The sequence below is a fragment of the Camelina sativa genome, chromosome 7, assembly GCF_030686135.1.
Source record: "Camelina sativa cultivar CO46 ecotype springtype chromosome 7, ASM3068613v1".
Classification (NCBI taxonomy): Eukaryota; Viridiplantae; Streptophyta; class Magnoliopsida; order Brassicales; family Brassicaceae; genus Camelina; species Camelina sativa.
This window is the reverse complement of record NC_141886.1, coordinates 14,754,773-14,769,306: the sequence shown is the minus strand read 5'-3', so window position 1 is coordinate 14,769,306 and position 14,534 is coordinate 14,754,773. Positions and strand designations below refer to the sequence as shown.

Below are 14,534 nucleotides of genomic sequence, written 5' to 3'. Positions count from 1 at the left end.
AGTGAGTTAAATATAAATTTCTGTGTGCAGAAAACAAATTTTGGACTTTGGCACTTATTTTCAAAGAAAGAAAACAAAATTGAATCCGCAATTACCATTCCGATATTCAGTATACTAACATCAGAACTCGAATAATCATAGCACTCCATCAGCAAATTTTAGAGAATCATAGTTGCAATATCTTATAGTGAAAAATGGGTCACCGAAAAAGATTAGAGTGATAATTTTTTACTGATAATGATTCAAGTCTGATAGATCTATTTAAACGTGTATAACAAATCTCAAAATTGAAAGAGTAGGCGCAGAAAGCTCGTCATCTTTTGTCGTCTTCATTCTTCAAGGCTAGAATAGTGAGCAAAGAATATCAAAGAAGGTGGCTCAAGGAAAACACCTCCATGCTCTCTATTAGATTAAACAAAGATTGCACACAAATTAAAAATGACATAACAAGTCATGGAAAATTGTTAGAGGTAATGAAAAATACGAAACCAAAAAGATGAGAGATTGAATAAGGATACTAGAAAATTAATGGCTATCTCAACGCTGGTAAGCAACACCTCTATCAGCGTCGAAAAACATGTTCACAACTGGTGCCTTCATCATGGTGCCCGAGAGTCGAGAGAGTTTCTTCTAAGAAATGATCAAAATAAATTAAATGGTACATTTACAAGGAAATACAAGGAAATGTACCTGAAAACATATATATATATATATATATATATATAATCGGTTTTTCTCTCATTTTTTTTCCTCCACCTCATTACTACTTATATTCAATTTTAACAAATTAATCCACATCATCAAAGGACATAAAATATAAAGTTAATAAATCAATTGATTAACTCACTTTTGTAATTTTTTATTATTATTAAAAACAATAATTTAAACTAAAATATAAACCAAAAACGAAATGAAAAATAGGGAAAAAATAAAGCTATCATATGTTCAATGGAACAAAAATTACAATTATTAGGATAAAGAAAATAAGAGTTTTTTTAAAGAAACACAAAATTTAAAGATTTTTAAATCAAGAAGTTATTCAATTCATGGTGTTATATTATTAATTCATATTTAAAATTTTGTGTATATTATTATTTTTAATTATAGTATAATATAACTAATAACATATTTATATGTATGTAAAACTTGAGACTATGTTTGTTAGTGTTAAATTATAAATTCATGTTACCGATTAAAACCAGAGCGATTTGGTGCATATTATTATTTATAATTCTAAATAATTTAAATAATTAAAATAGTTTGAGTGATCTATGTTCTTTATCATTTTCAAAATTGAAAAAATGGTAAAATTTGTTAAACAAAGGTGTATCAAAAAAGGAGAAAATATTAATCAAGTGCTCAAAAATTAAAATAATGTATATATTTAAGAGAAATGTATAAGGTTACTTGAAATAAAACATATTAAACAAATTTTTTTTTTAACATCACACACACCAAACAAATAGTGAAAAATACTAAGAAGAAATTTGGGAAAGCTATTTGTAATTAAAACAATTATAATAGTAGTGGTACACTGTAGAATTTTTTAATTAAAGTTTTAACAGAATTATATTTATGGATAAATTCATATACTTGAAACTTAGAGTAATCTTATGAGTTTGTAGATTTAGGAGAATCAAAATAAAAGAACACTATATAGAAACATAGTAGACTAGACATATTTAAAACCAGAAAAAGTTATATATGTTAACATAATTTTTATTTGTCAAAACAGCTAAGATAAAATGTAATATTCGATGTTATATATGATCTTTATGGATAAAAACGAGTCCAATTGTGAGATCGGTTACTAGGAAGCAAAATTTACGTGTAGTACAATACTGTCAAAGAAACTTCACGACAAAGGGTGGGTATATTCTCTAAAAAAAATTTACGTCTACGTTAGTAGGTAATGATCACTCAACCGAAAAAATAAAAGAGTATTAGAAGATGAAAAAGATGAAAACAATTATCATATGTCTTCATAATGAATATATTATTATAATGCAAAAAGAAAATAGATGAAAGAGATGATGAGTGTATACCGTAAAATAAAAAAAAAGAATTAATTGTAAAAAATGTTAAAAAAATAGATAAGTTAGATATCTCTTAATAAAATAAATTTGACATCTATATAGATTTATATTTTAATATTGAATATTTATAATTATATTCAACGGTTCAAATTAATAACAAAAAAAAATTATAGTCCCATGTAACGCGTGGATTATAAATCTAGTAGTAGATAGAGGGTTTTGGTTTAATTCTAACATGACTTTATGTTTTTTTTTTTTTTTTAATTTTGAATATTTTAAAACAATGAACTTTTTCGTCCAACAATAATAACTTAAAATTCGGGTTGACGACTAGCCCTGGGCGTTTGGATTTTCGGTTCGGTTTGGATCGGTTCGGATTTTGCAGATTTCGGATTTTTTAGATTAGGATGTATAGAATCCATTTAGAATCCAAATGTTTTTCGAACCAGATCGGTTCGGATTCGGATCGGTTTTCAATTTTTTTTTAAAAATCCGAACTTACACCGAACTTTATAGATATCACTCGGAAATTATAATCACAAAGTTGGGATAACTTAGATAGCTTTAGCGTGTGACTTATAACCTTAATGTCTGTAACGCCCCAACCGCCACCTATTATTGGGCCTCACGTCCTCTTACTAGTCCCGTGAGCTCATCTATATCGGACGGCCGGTTTGCTACGTCCGGGAAGTTTTAAGGACTTTTTACCGTCCCTACAAATCACCGCATGATCTTTCCCTGTTTTTTGTCCTCAATCGCACATTTCCGATAGTCACTTCCTGGAAAGTCACCCATCCTAAGACTACTCCAGCTCAAGCACGCTTAACTGTGGAGTTCTCTTAGAACCTTTGACTGAAAAGATAAGTGCATTTTGGTGACATAGGTGGCCAAATCAATTCTTTTAAACCTCTCCGCAAGTCTCTGGAACCAGAGTGTCATAATTCACCCCACTAACAGATTGCAACATCCTCGTTGCACACCAAGACCGTCACCTCCGACGGTGTGAGCACACTTGACTCCACACTCGTTTGGGTTTGGCTCTTATACCACTTGTAACGACCCAACTGCCACCTTTTAGTGGGCCCCATGTCCAATCCCAGTTCATGAGCCCACTTTCCTTAAGAGGCCTCACATCCTCTCACTAGGCCTGTGAGCCCATCCATATCAGACGGCCGGTTTGCTACGTCCAGGAGGTTTTAAAGACTTGTTACCATCCCTACAAATCACCACATGATCTTTCCCTGTGTTTTGTCCTCACTCGCACAATTCCGACAGTCACTTCCCGGAAAGTCACCCATCCTAAGACTACTCCAGCTCAAGCATGTTTAACTGTGGAGTTCTCTCAGAACCTTTGACTGAAAAGATAAGTGCACTTTGGTGACATATGTGGTCAAATCAATTATTTTAAACCTCTCTACAAGTCTCTCAAACCAGGGTGTCACAATGTCTCAAGTTCGATTCTTCCTTCCAGCTAGTACAATTTAAATTTTAAAACCAAATCGAATCACAATCAATGTAAAAACCGATCGGTTTTAACAGAGAAACCGAAACCGATCCAAATCGGTTTTTTCAGATCGTTTCGGCTTGGTTTGTTCGGTTTTGGATTATATGCCTGGGGCTATTGACGACCTATTTCTCTCTGAAAACTATCTTATCAAGTCATATAGAGCAAAAACTTTGATTCTAAGTTAGATGTCTCCGAAAAAAATACTTTTTAACTTGTATATCTTTTTTAATCCGTAGTTAAAAATATATTTTTCCATAGAATAAGAATTTTCATCTAATTACCTACGAACTTTGATTTTGTTTAGTGTACTGTTTTTTACCTAACTACCAAAACACTAAAATAAAGTAAACCTAATCTAAAACCAAATCAATTTAATTAATTAAAAAATTAAGAAGAAAAGGACGTACTATGGTTTTTTTTTTTTTTTTTTTTTGTTAACCATTGGGCCAAAACTAACCGGCCCATTAGCCAAATTCCTACATTCGTAGGAACCGGGACTCGATCCCGAGTGTGATGATGCCTTCTATTATGGTTTTCTTTTTCCCGTCGGCTTTTTCTCTTTTGATGATGGGGAACAGTGATATCAGAAACATCTAATTAGCGATTAAAGTTTGGGTTCAACTATAGTTTTCAAGAGAAAATAGTTTGTGTACTTCCCACATGTTTGAGATACGAACAACAATGTTGCATGTTTTTTTCTGTAACAAGCTCATTGAAAACAATAATAAATTTTTTTTTCCAGTAGAAACAAGGGAGATTTTTTATAAAAGTATGTTCATTTGACTTAAAAGTATGTTTTATTTTTCCAGTAGAAACAATAATACTTTCTATAAAAGTATGTTCATTTGACTTATTTTCTGTCTCTCGGACATTTTTTTGTCAACTTTTCCACTGTTCACATAATTTTAATACAATTAACTCTCATCATGTAAGATAAAGTATAACTAGATAGAAAAAAAACAATTTGTATTATAGTCCGTCCGATTTTAACAAAAAAATTGATCCAACAGCTAGAAATGAGCGTGTACCACAACATGAGTAAAAAAATGTGAAAAGTAGATTTGAAAAGATTTGTCACAAATAATAAGAACAATTGGATTGAAACTATTAGTTAAAATTCAATGAACAAGATTTTCTGTCACATTTTTTTTCTTTCTATTTTTCACTTTTTTCTCATACTCTCTTTGTAATCATTTTATTTAATTATTATGACATATATTTTGGATTTTTTTTTATGATTCATTATAATTTTATTTTTTCTACAATTTGAGATCCTTTTACTATATTTAAAATAAATATTTATAATACATATTATCCAATTATACTTGAACATTTGTTTATTGTTATGTGGATGCTAAAAATGTCTTATTATGTGGATACTATACTTATTCTAAAATCAAGTCCACATGGACGATGAGTTATACACGTCGACTAAAAACTATTTATGTTTTGGTGACGTAGTCATTGTTAACTATCAAACAATTTTAACGTCATCATATCCCAAAAAAACCTAAGCATGAAACCGTTCATCATATCATATCCTAAACCCTAAACCATAAACCTCTAAGCCCTAAACCCTAAAGCCTAAATCCTAAACTATAAACCTTAACCTTAGATCATAAACATAATCATAAATGTAGTTTCATAGCAATTTTAACAAATGTATCCAAATATGAAGATCTTTTACTAAAAAACATGAAATTGACCTACCCCAACCTGTAAACTTTGAACCTTAAATTAGACCAAATTTTTTATAACTTGCATTATATTCTTTATAAATTTCCAAATTCGTTGATGTTGTTCGCGATTATGTGGATGGTTAATATGCATAGATAGATACTTATTTTTGGATGACCAAATAAAAAACAATACGAATACCTAACTAATTAAACAACGTGTGGTTTGGTAAAGTAGTCATGATTAACTATCAATCGATTTTAATCTTTCATGTTAAAATCAACTCCACATGGATGAGTTATACACGTCCATTAAAAACTACTTGTGTTTTGGTGAAGTAGTCATTGTTAACTATCAAAAAATTTTAACCTCATCATATCCCCTAAAAATATAAGCACGAAACCATTCATTATTATATCCTATACGAAACCTCAAACCCTAAACCTCTAAACCGTAAACCTGAACCCTAAACCTTAAACCCTAACCTTAAACCCTAAACCCTAAACCTTAATTCCTAAACCCTAAAATCTAAACCCTAAAGCGTAAATTCTAAACTTTAGACCTTAACCTTAGATCATAAACCATAATCATAAATTTAATGTCATAGCAATTTTAACAAATATAGCCAAATCTGAAGACCTTTTACTAGAAAACATGAAATTGACATACCCTAACCAGTAAACCCTAAACCTTAAAGTATGCCAAATTTTTGACTTCTTGTATTACATTCTTTATAAATTTCCAAATTCATTGATGTTGTTCACTATTATGTGGATGGTTAACATGCATAGATGGATACTTATTTTTGGATAATCAGAGAAAAAACATATGAATACCTAATTAATTAAACAATTTGTGGTTTGATAAAGTAGTCATGGTTAACTATCAAACGATTTTATAAATTTCTGAATTTATTGATGTTGTTCTTAACTAGTAAAGAAAGTTTTGGAAATTATATTACTGGTTTTTGTGCTAGAAACACTTGGAATCTGGTGCCTCAATCCTTTGATCTTAAGAGAAAGATTTCACTGAAAAAACTCTCTAACCAAGTGTTAACTAGAAATAGATTAAAAAATAAAAAATAAAAGAATAATGAAACTATATAGTAATGTGTTTGGAGAGATAGTTAGAGGATTTTTTTTTTCTTTTTTTTTGTGCACAAATAGTTAGAGGATAAGAAAGTAAAACACTATAAGAAAAGTGTGTTGTGGTCCAAAAGTGTATTAAAATGTTATTTTTTTATAGAAAAGTGTGCTAGAATACAAATATTCCTAGAAACAATTAGGGGGGTTATTGGTTTGGGATTTAATGAGAATTTTAATGACTTTAAAAGTTATGTAAAATATGTTGTTATTCAAGACTTTTTAAAACTCTTTAAAAATTTGGTGTTATTAGTTGTGGATTTGTAAAAAGTTATCTAAAATCTTCATAAATCTAATGTTATTCAAGTAAAACAAAAGAATCTTGGATTGTTAATGAATTCAACTATTCTGTTATTGGTTAAGGATTCTATATTCTTTTCTTCATAAAAAAAGTCATGTAAACATTCTCATCAAATAGAAAAATTGTGAATCATAGTCCATGACTTTTTGGGAGGCAAATAAGAAAAGCCATTGACGACGTCGAAAATTCCCTGCATATTCTCCGTACAGGGAAAGTAAAAAACATGTATGGACTCCATGTTCGATGAGATATGGTACATTTGAACGGTGCTATTTATGTTAACTAAAGGATAACTAAACAACGGTTTAAAAAAAAAGACAAAACTTCTGAAATGCTATTATTATATCATTGATTTTTTTTAGAGATAACATGTTGAATTAGCTAAATTATTAATGTAAAGTTTTTGAGATCAAAGTTTAGGTTCTACGATAGTTTTCAAAAGAAAATAGTTTGTGTATTCATGACGAGTAAAGGATAACTAAACAACGGTAAAAAAAAAAACTTCTCAAATGCTATTATAATATCGTTGTATTGTTTTTTTTGGAGTTGAACATGTTGAATTAGCTAAATTATTATAAAATTTTTGAAAAGTAAAAAACGACAGAGATTATAAAATCTAAACTCTATTTTGGAGTAGGAGGGGCTGCACCAGCAGTTCTTAAACATTGTTCTTTTAGCATAGGAGGAAAAAACGGAATAAATGGAATTTTTGGCATGCAATTGGCTTCCACATCCAAAAATGCTTTGCAACAAGCAGGACCTATGTTACTGAACCTTCCAGTGAATATCGATTGAGCAATCTCTGTAACGCATCTAGGAATATCCATCACTACTGACCAACATTTTGTTATATCAGGTAATCCTGACATTCCTGGAATTGGTTGAAATGGAAATGGAAAAGGAAACGGAGCTGGAAACTGTGGTAGTTGAGCATTTACGGAGACCACAACGCATATGGCTGCCAGAAGAAAAACAACATTTTTGATAGACATGATGAGATATTGCACTAGGGAACAAAAAATACCCTTCAAATATGTTTCTTTATCAAGCTTGGTTTTGATGGATGAACGATAGTACAGCAGATGTTTATTTATATGGGAAGAGAAAAAGTTACCGTATTAATTACGTTGACAAAACGCCTTTGAATTTTAACTACAATTGATATTAGATTTAATTTAGCCGTTCATAGTATACTTAAGTTGATAAATTTTAAGTTTTAACGTGTATCGCCAAATATATGTTTAATGTTTAATGCTCCATACATTTTTGAATGATGAACGATCTTTGCTTATTATATGGAATGAAACGGAACTCATGTGGGTATTAGATCTTGCGTAGCCATTTTATAAATTTAGCAACCAATAAACCGGTTTACATTTTTATTTTAATTTCGAATCGATCTTATTTAGGTTTGGTTTCTAAAAGTTTCATACGCTTGATGAACTTTTCAATGACTTGTCGTTAGAAAATTTCAATAGGGGGTGAGATTTTCGTGCCCATATGTTGTTAGCATTAGTACCATGAGAACTTGAAAGGTTGTAACATCCGCGAACCAAAACTATGCGTTTTGGGGATGGGTGTCGATCGACACCATTGGTGGTGTCGGTCGACACCATTATTTTCTAGTTTGACCAGTTCGAGTTAATTATCGATTTGGACTGGTTTGGTTTAGAAAAAACCATTTAATCGAGTTATTTAAGTGTTTGGTCGACAGAGAAGAGTTTTGGCAAGTTTTGTTTGTCGTCGTTTCATCGTTTTGAGAGAAAAAGAGAGAAAGAAGAGTTCTTGAGTTTTTTGTGATTTTTGAGAAGATTGTTGGCTGTTCTTGGGGAATCTAAGGCTAGGAGGGTGATAGAAGCTTGCTGGGAGTGTAAGATTCGTTATTGTTGGTCAGAAACATCTTGCAAATAGGTGAGTGCATGACCATGGTTGATCTAGGCCTGAGATTCCTTTGTTCTTGCTTGTGTGTTGTTGTTTTGTATATTTTTCTTGCTGGGAATGGTTGCTATAGGTTTCTACGGATGCCTACGGCTTGGGATTTGAGTATTGGATGATTTGGTGGTGATTGGAGGCGAGATGCGACTCTGGGCTTCGAGCGGTTCAGGATTCCAGAGTCAGTGTCGATCGACACCAGGAGGGTGTCGGTCGACACCAGTGAGCAGCATCGGTCGACACTGTGGGGTAGTGTTGGTAGGCACTAAGAGCCAGTGTCGGTCGACACTTCGCTGGTGTCTGTCAACACTTCCCTTCCAGTGAGACTATGTTTGCTTCCTGGTTTGTTTGTTTTGTTTGTTGATTATTTTTGGACATTGGTATCTCAGTTGCTTGTGTGTATAGCCTAGTAGATGGATGGATTGCCTCACTGAGTGTTTATTAAATACTCATGCATCTCAATTTGTGTTTGTGATGCAGGTAAAGGCAAAGTGTGATCTTGGAATCAAGACAATGAAGAGGAGGATGTTCTAGTGGCTCGCTTGGTTGTCTGGCTTCTGTTAGGTTGCTAGAGTTGAGTGCTAGAATGTTGTTTAGGATTGTTGGTTCTCTGGTTTATGGTTATTGGAACATTAGTTTATGATTTGGAATTAATACAAATTGTTTACTGTTGGATTATTGGTTATTTATTGGTTCTGTTATTTCCGCTGTTTGTTGTGATTATGGTTAGGTGGCTAGTGAGTATGAGACCACTAGTTGTAGAGTATTTATTATTATTATTATTATTATTATTATTATTATTATTATTATTATTATTATTACTATTATTATTATTATTATTATTATTATTATTATTATTATTATTATTATTTATTATTATTATTATTATTATTATTATTATTATTATTATTATTTATTATTATTAAAAAAAATGGGTCGGGTCGTTTCAGTTTGGTATTAGAGCTCTTACGGTTCTAGGTTTGGGTTCACTAGGCTTTGTGCTGTAGATGTTTGGGATTTACATGCTTTGATTGATTATGTGAGTTAGTCAATTGTTTGTGGCATGGAGTCCTAGAACATCCTCTTCAAGCCTACTGTGTGATTTCACGGTGAGTTTATGTTTTTGGGTTCTGTTTAAATTGCTTGCTTAGCCTTCTATTCATGGTAGTGCAGATGGTTAGAGAGGATGTTGTTGCTGGTCGTGGTCGAGGACGCGGTCATGGTCGTTGACGCGGTCGTGGTCATTGAAGGGGCAGAGTCCCAGCAGTTAGTGATACTGTGGACCAGAGTGTGATAGCTGAGGGTGTTGGCAAGTCGCAGGGTTTCCAGGAGGATTCTAGGAGTGTGGCTGGGGGGAGCGGTGTTGGTGCTCGAGTGGCCGGTGATGCTAGGTTCCGGGTGTGGGAGTCCTAGCAGGTGGAGTCCCTGGAGTTGATCTTGCGGGCTTGTTAGCACAGGTTTTGGAGCGGTTGCCAACAGTGGTACCGGCTCAGGCTTAGGTAGTGCCACCAGTGGTGGCGGAGGAGCGGCAGTTAGTGGCTGCGGATGTGGGAGCACATAGTCGTTATTTGTCTATCATGAGGGAGATGCGTGGCATTGATACTACGTGGTTTTTGGGCCGTACAGATCCTACTGCGGCAGATGCGTGGAGGACGAGTAAGGAACGTAACTTCCAGACTCTGAGATGTCTTGAGGAGTTCTGGGTGGACATAGGGGTTCACAATTTGATCGATGATGCTCAGGTGTGGTGGAGATCAGTGGCTGCTAGGAGAGTGCAGAGGGAGATGACTTGGGTTGACTTTGTGGAGGAGTTCAACCGCAAGTACTTTCCGAGAGAGGCATTGGACCGGTTGGAGGTGCATATGAGTACAACTTATCATCCCCAGATAGATGGGCAGTCAGAGAGCGCAATCCAGACGTTAGAGGATTTACTGAGGATGTGTGTGTTGGATTGGGGTGGCCATTGGGCAGATCACCTCAACCTGGAAGAGTTTGCTTACAACAACAGCTACCAGGCGAGTATTGGGATGACACCTTATGAGGCTTTGTATGGGAGGTCGTGTCGTATACCGTTATGCTGGACTCAGGTGGGGGGAGAGGAGCATGTATGGTGCTAGTTTTGTTCAGGATACCTCAGAGAAGATTCGGGTTCTCAAGCTGAACATGAAGGAAGCTCAGGATCGGCAGAGGAGTTATGACGATAGGAGGAGGAGAGATCTTGAGTTTCAGGTAGGAGACAGAGTGTATCTCAAGATGGCCATGTTGCGAGGTTCGAACAGGTCATTGACTGAGACTAAGTTGAATTCGAGGTATATGGGTCCGTTCACAGTGATTGAGCGGGTGGAACCGGTAGTATATAAGTTGGAGTTGCCTGAGGTTATGCGTGCGTTCCACAAGGTTTTCTATGTGTCTATGTTGCGGAAGTACCTCCATGAGGATGATCAGTTGTTGGCTAAGATTCTGAGGATCTTCAACCTAACATGACTTTGGAGGCGAGACCAGTGAGGGTTCTTGAGAGGAGGATCAAGGAACTTCAGAAGAAGAAGATTCCTTTGATGAGAGTCCTTTGGGACTATGATGGTGTTGAGGAGCAGACTTGGGAGCCAGAGGCGAGGATGAAGGCAAGGTTCAAGAAGTGGTTTGAGAAGCAGGTCGCCACTTGAACTTGTCTAGCTGGTCCCAGGTGTAGTCCGTGGCTGGAGCGGGAATGGAGTATTCCAGCCCATCTCTCTTGTTTACTTGGTCGCTTCGGGGTGGTTGGTTGTGCAACTAAGTAACAAGATGAGGTGGTGTTGGGAGTACAAAATTCTCGTGGAGTGTGGCTAAGGGGAAAAGTTTCTTGAAAAAGAAGTTTCTAAAAGAGGAAAGTTTCCAAATGTGGAAAGTTCTAAAAATGGAAAGTTTGATGTGAGTTAGAATTTGTCCATTTTTAGTGGTTGTGAGCCTTGGTGGGGCTTGTATGGCCTTCGTGGCGGACTTTTGAGTCATTGTGCCGTGTGTGTTGGTCTTTTGAGACATTGTGTGGCCTTTGTCGCGAGCTGTTTAGCCAATTGTGTGGCCTTTGTGGCAGGTTGTTTAGCCAATGTGCCTGTTTAGGCGGTCCTTCAGGATGTATGGTCTTTGTGATGGTCTTTCGGGATGTGTGGCCTGTTGAAGCAATCATTCGGGATGTGTGGCCTGTTGAAGTAATCATTTGGGATGAATGGTCTTCGTGACGGTCCTTTGGGATGTATGGTCTTCGTGATGGTCGTTTGGGGCAAGTGGTCTTCGTGACGATCTTTCGGACAATTGGTCTTTGTGACGCCCTTGTTGAGGACATTTTTTTGGCCTTTGTGGCGGTCCTGTTTAGGACATTTGTTTGGCCTTGGTGGTGATCCTATTTAGGACATTTGTTTGGCCTTTGTGGCGGCCCTTGTGGCATGTATATGATCCTTGTGTGGTCATGAGGTATTCCAGTGAGGGGATATGTGGTTGGTAAGACATTGTGATGTTTTACGCAAGCCACGAGAAGGAAACCTAGTTAGGGACAGGACTCAAACGTGTTCAGAATTGTTTTCTCGTGACTCTTGGGGGATTTTAATTCTCCTAGTACTGCCATATTCTGAGACTTTGTGGCTTGAGAGTATGGTTGGTATATCGACTTCGGATGACGATCCGGGGCGGGCTGTAGGGTGGCAACCCGAGAGACGAATATTGGAATTCCTTATATTATGGCATGCAGGCTTAGACCTAATGAGGAGCCAATAAAAACTCAAGGTTAAGACCTATGAGTATAGGAAAGTCCAAAAGTCGAGAGCAAATAACGCCTGAAACGTGAGTCTATCGCCTAGAGGTGACCTTTCGTAGATCGGTCGGAGGAGTGCGGACCGTGGAGAGGGTTGCAGGAGAGTCCTTGGCTGATAGTTGTTCGAGATTCGAGGACGAATCTATGTTTTGGTTCGACCAGTTCGATTTAATTATCGATTTGGACCAGTTTGATTTAGGGAAAACCATTAAACCGAGCTATTTAAGTGTTTGGTCGACTGAAAAGGGTTTTGGCATGTTTTGTTTGTCGCCGTTTCATCGTTTTGAGAGAAAAAGAGAGAAAGAAGAGTTCTTGAGTTTTTGGTGATTTTTGAGAAGATTGTTGGCTGTTCTTGGGGAATCTGAGGCTAGGAGGGTGAAAGAAGCTTGCTGGGAGTGTGAGATTCGTCATTGTTGGTCAGAAACTTCCTGCAAAGAGGTGATTGCATGACCATAGCTGATCTAACCTTAGATTCCTTTGTTCTTGCTTGTTTGTTGTTGTTTTGTGTGTTTTTCTTGCTGGGAATGGTTGTTATAGGTTCCTACGGGTGCATACGGCTTGGAATTTGAGTATTGGATGATTTGGTGGTGATTGGAGGCGAGATGCGACTCTCGGCTTCGAGCAATTCTCGATTGCAGAGTCAGTGTCGATCGACACCAGTAGGTGTTGGTTGACACTAGTGAGCAGCATCGGTCGACACTATGGGGTAGTGTCGGTCGACACTGTGGAGTAGTGTCGGTCAACTCCAAGAGCTAATAGATGGGAGGATTGTCTCACTGAGTGTTTATTAAATACTCATGCATCTAAATTTGTGTTTGGGGTGCAGGTAAATGCAAAGTGTGATCGTGGAGTCAAGGCAATGAATAGGAGGATGTTCTAGTGGCTCTCTTGGTTGTCTGCCTTTTGTTAGGTTGCTAGAGTTGAGTTCTAGAATATTGTTTAGGATTGTTGGTTCTCTGGTTTATGTTGATTGGAACATTAGATTATGATTTGGAATTAATACTGATTGTTTATTATTGAATTATTGGTTATTTATTGGTTATGTTATTTCCGTTGTTTGGTGTGATAGGTGGTTATTGGGTATGAAACTACTAGTTGTACAATATTTTTTTTTTATTATTATTATAATAATTATTATTATTATTATTTATTATTATTATTAAAAAAATTGTAAAATATTTATTATTATTATTATTTATTATTAAAAAAACGTGTCGGGTACTTTCGAAAGTGAACTGTGAATTGATATCTCTAGGTCTAGCTAGTACAATTGGAAGTATAGCTTCCGCTTGATAGAATCATAGAATAGACTCATTTGTACCCTTGTTTGCAACTGAAATTGTAAATGCCTTTACGGTTCAGCTTGGGTGGGCTTATGATAAATTTCAGTTCAGCTAGACGGCTTTAGCAATCTGGCTTGTTCCCTTACTAAAACCATTCACAAAAAACTAAGACCTGTTGGTAGTTTTAGTTGTGGCTGTGACTTGAGTTTTTTTTTTGGAAGTGTTCTGTAATGGTTTCTATTCTAAAGCAAGAATCGTACTTTCGAAATAACTTTCACGCAGCTTAGATAATGAGGCTTGGCAAAATCATAGAGTATGATTTTGTAGTTTTGAAGAGTGACTGAATATATCATTGAATAATCGAAAAAAACATCATCGTTATATTGCATACAATATCATTAAATCAATGTTATTGATCAACTAAAACTAAAACGAACAAATGGTTTAAAACATAACTATTTTAAAAATTCTACTTTGTGGTAGGAGGAACTGCGCCAGAAATTCTTAAGCATTGTTCCTTCAACATAGGAGGGAAAAATGGATTAACGAAAATTTTGGGATGCAATTGGCTGCGACTTCCAAAAATGCCTTGCAGTAAGCTTGACCTATGCTACCAAACTTTCTAGTGATTATTGATTGAGAAATCTCAGCAATGCATCCAGGAATATCCATCAACATTGACCAACATTTTGTTATATCAGGAAATCCCGGTATAACAGGACTCGGTTGGAATGGAAATTGTAGCTGAGCATTTACCGAAACCACATTGCATACAACCGCAACAAGAAAAAACATGTTTTTGATAGCCATGATGAAGGAGTTAGGAAGATTCAAATATAATATTGGTACAAATGATTCTTTCTCGAGTATGT

The 14,534-nt window shown here is 35.4% G+C and overlaps 1 protein-coding gene and 1 pseudogene across 1 annotated transcript; both read right to left on the bottom strand.

The window, feature by feature from the left end:
• Positions 1-7,173: 7,173 nt before the first annotated feature.
• Positions 7,174-7,726, bottom strand: LOC109125434 (uncharacterized). Its single transcript, XM_019227053.2, has one exon. The coding sequence runs from the start codon at positions 7,653-7,655 to the stop codon at positions 7,287-7,289; it is 369 nt and encodes a 122-aa protein (XP_019082598.2). The 5' UTR covers positions 7,656-7,726; the 3' UTR covers positions 7,174-7,286.
• A 6,405-nt stretch (positions 7,727-14,131) lies between these two features.
• LOC147941213 (uncharacterized) lies at positions 14,132-14,472 on the bottom strand (annotated as a pseudogene).
• Positions 14,473-14,534: the final 62 nt, after the last annotated feature.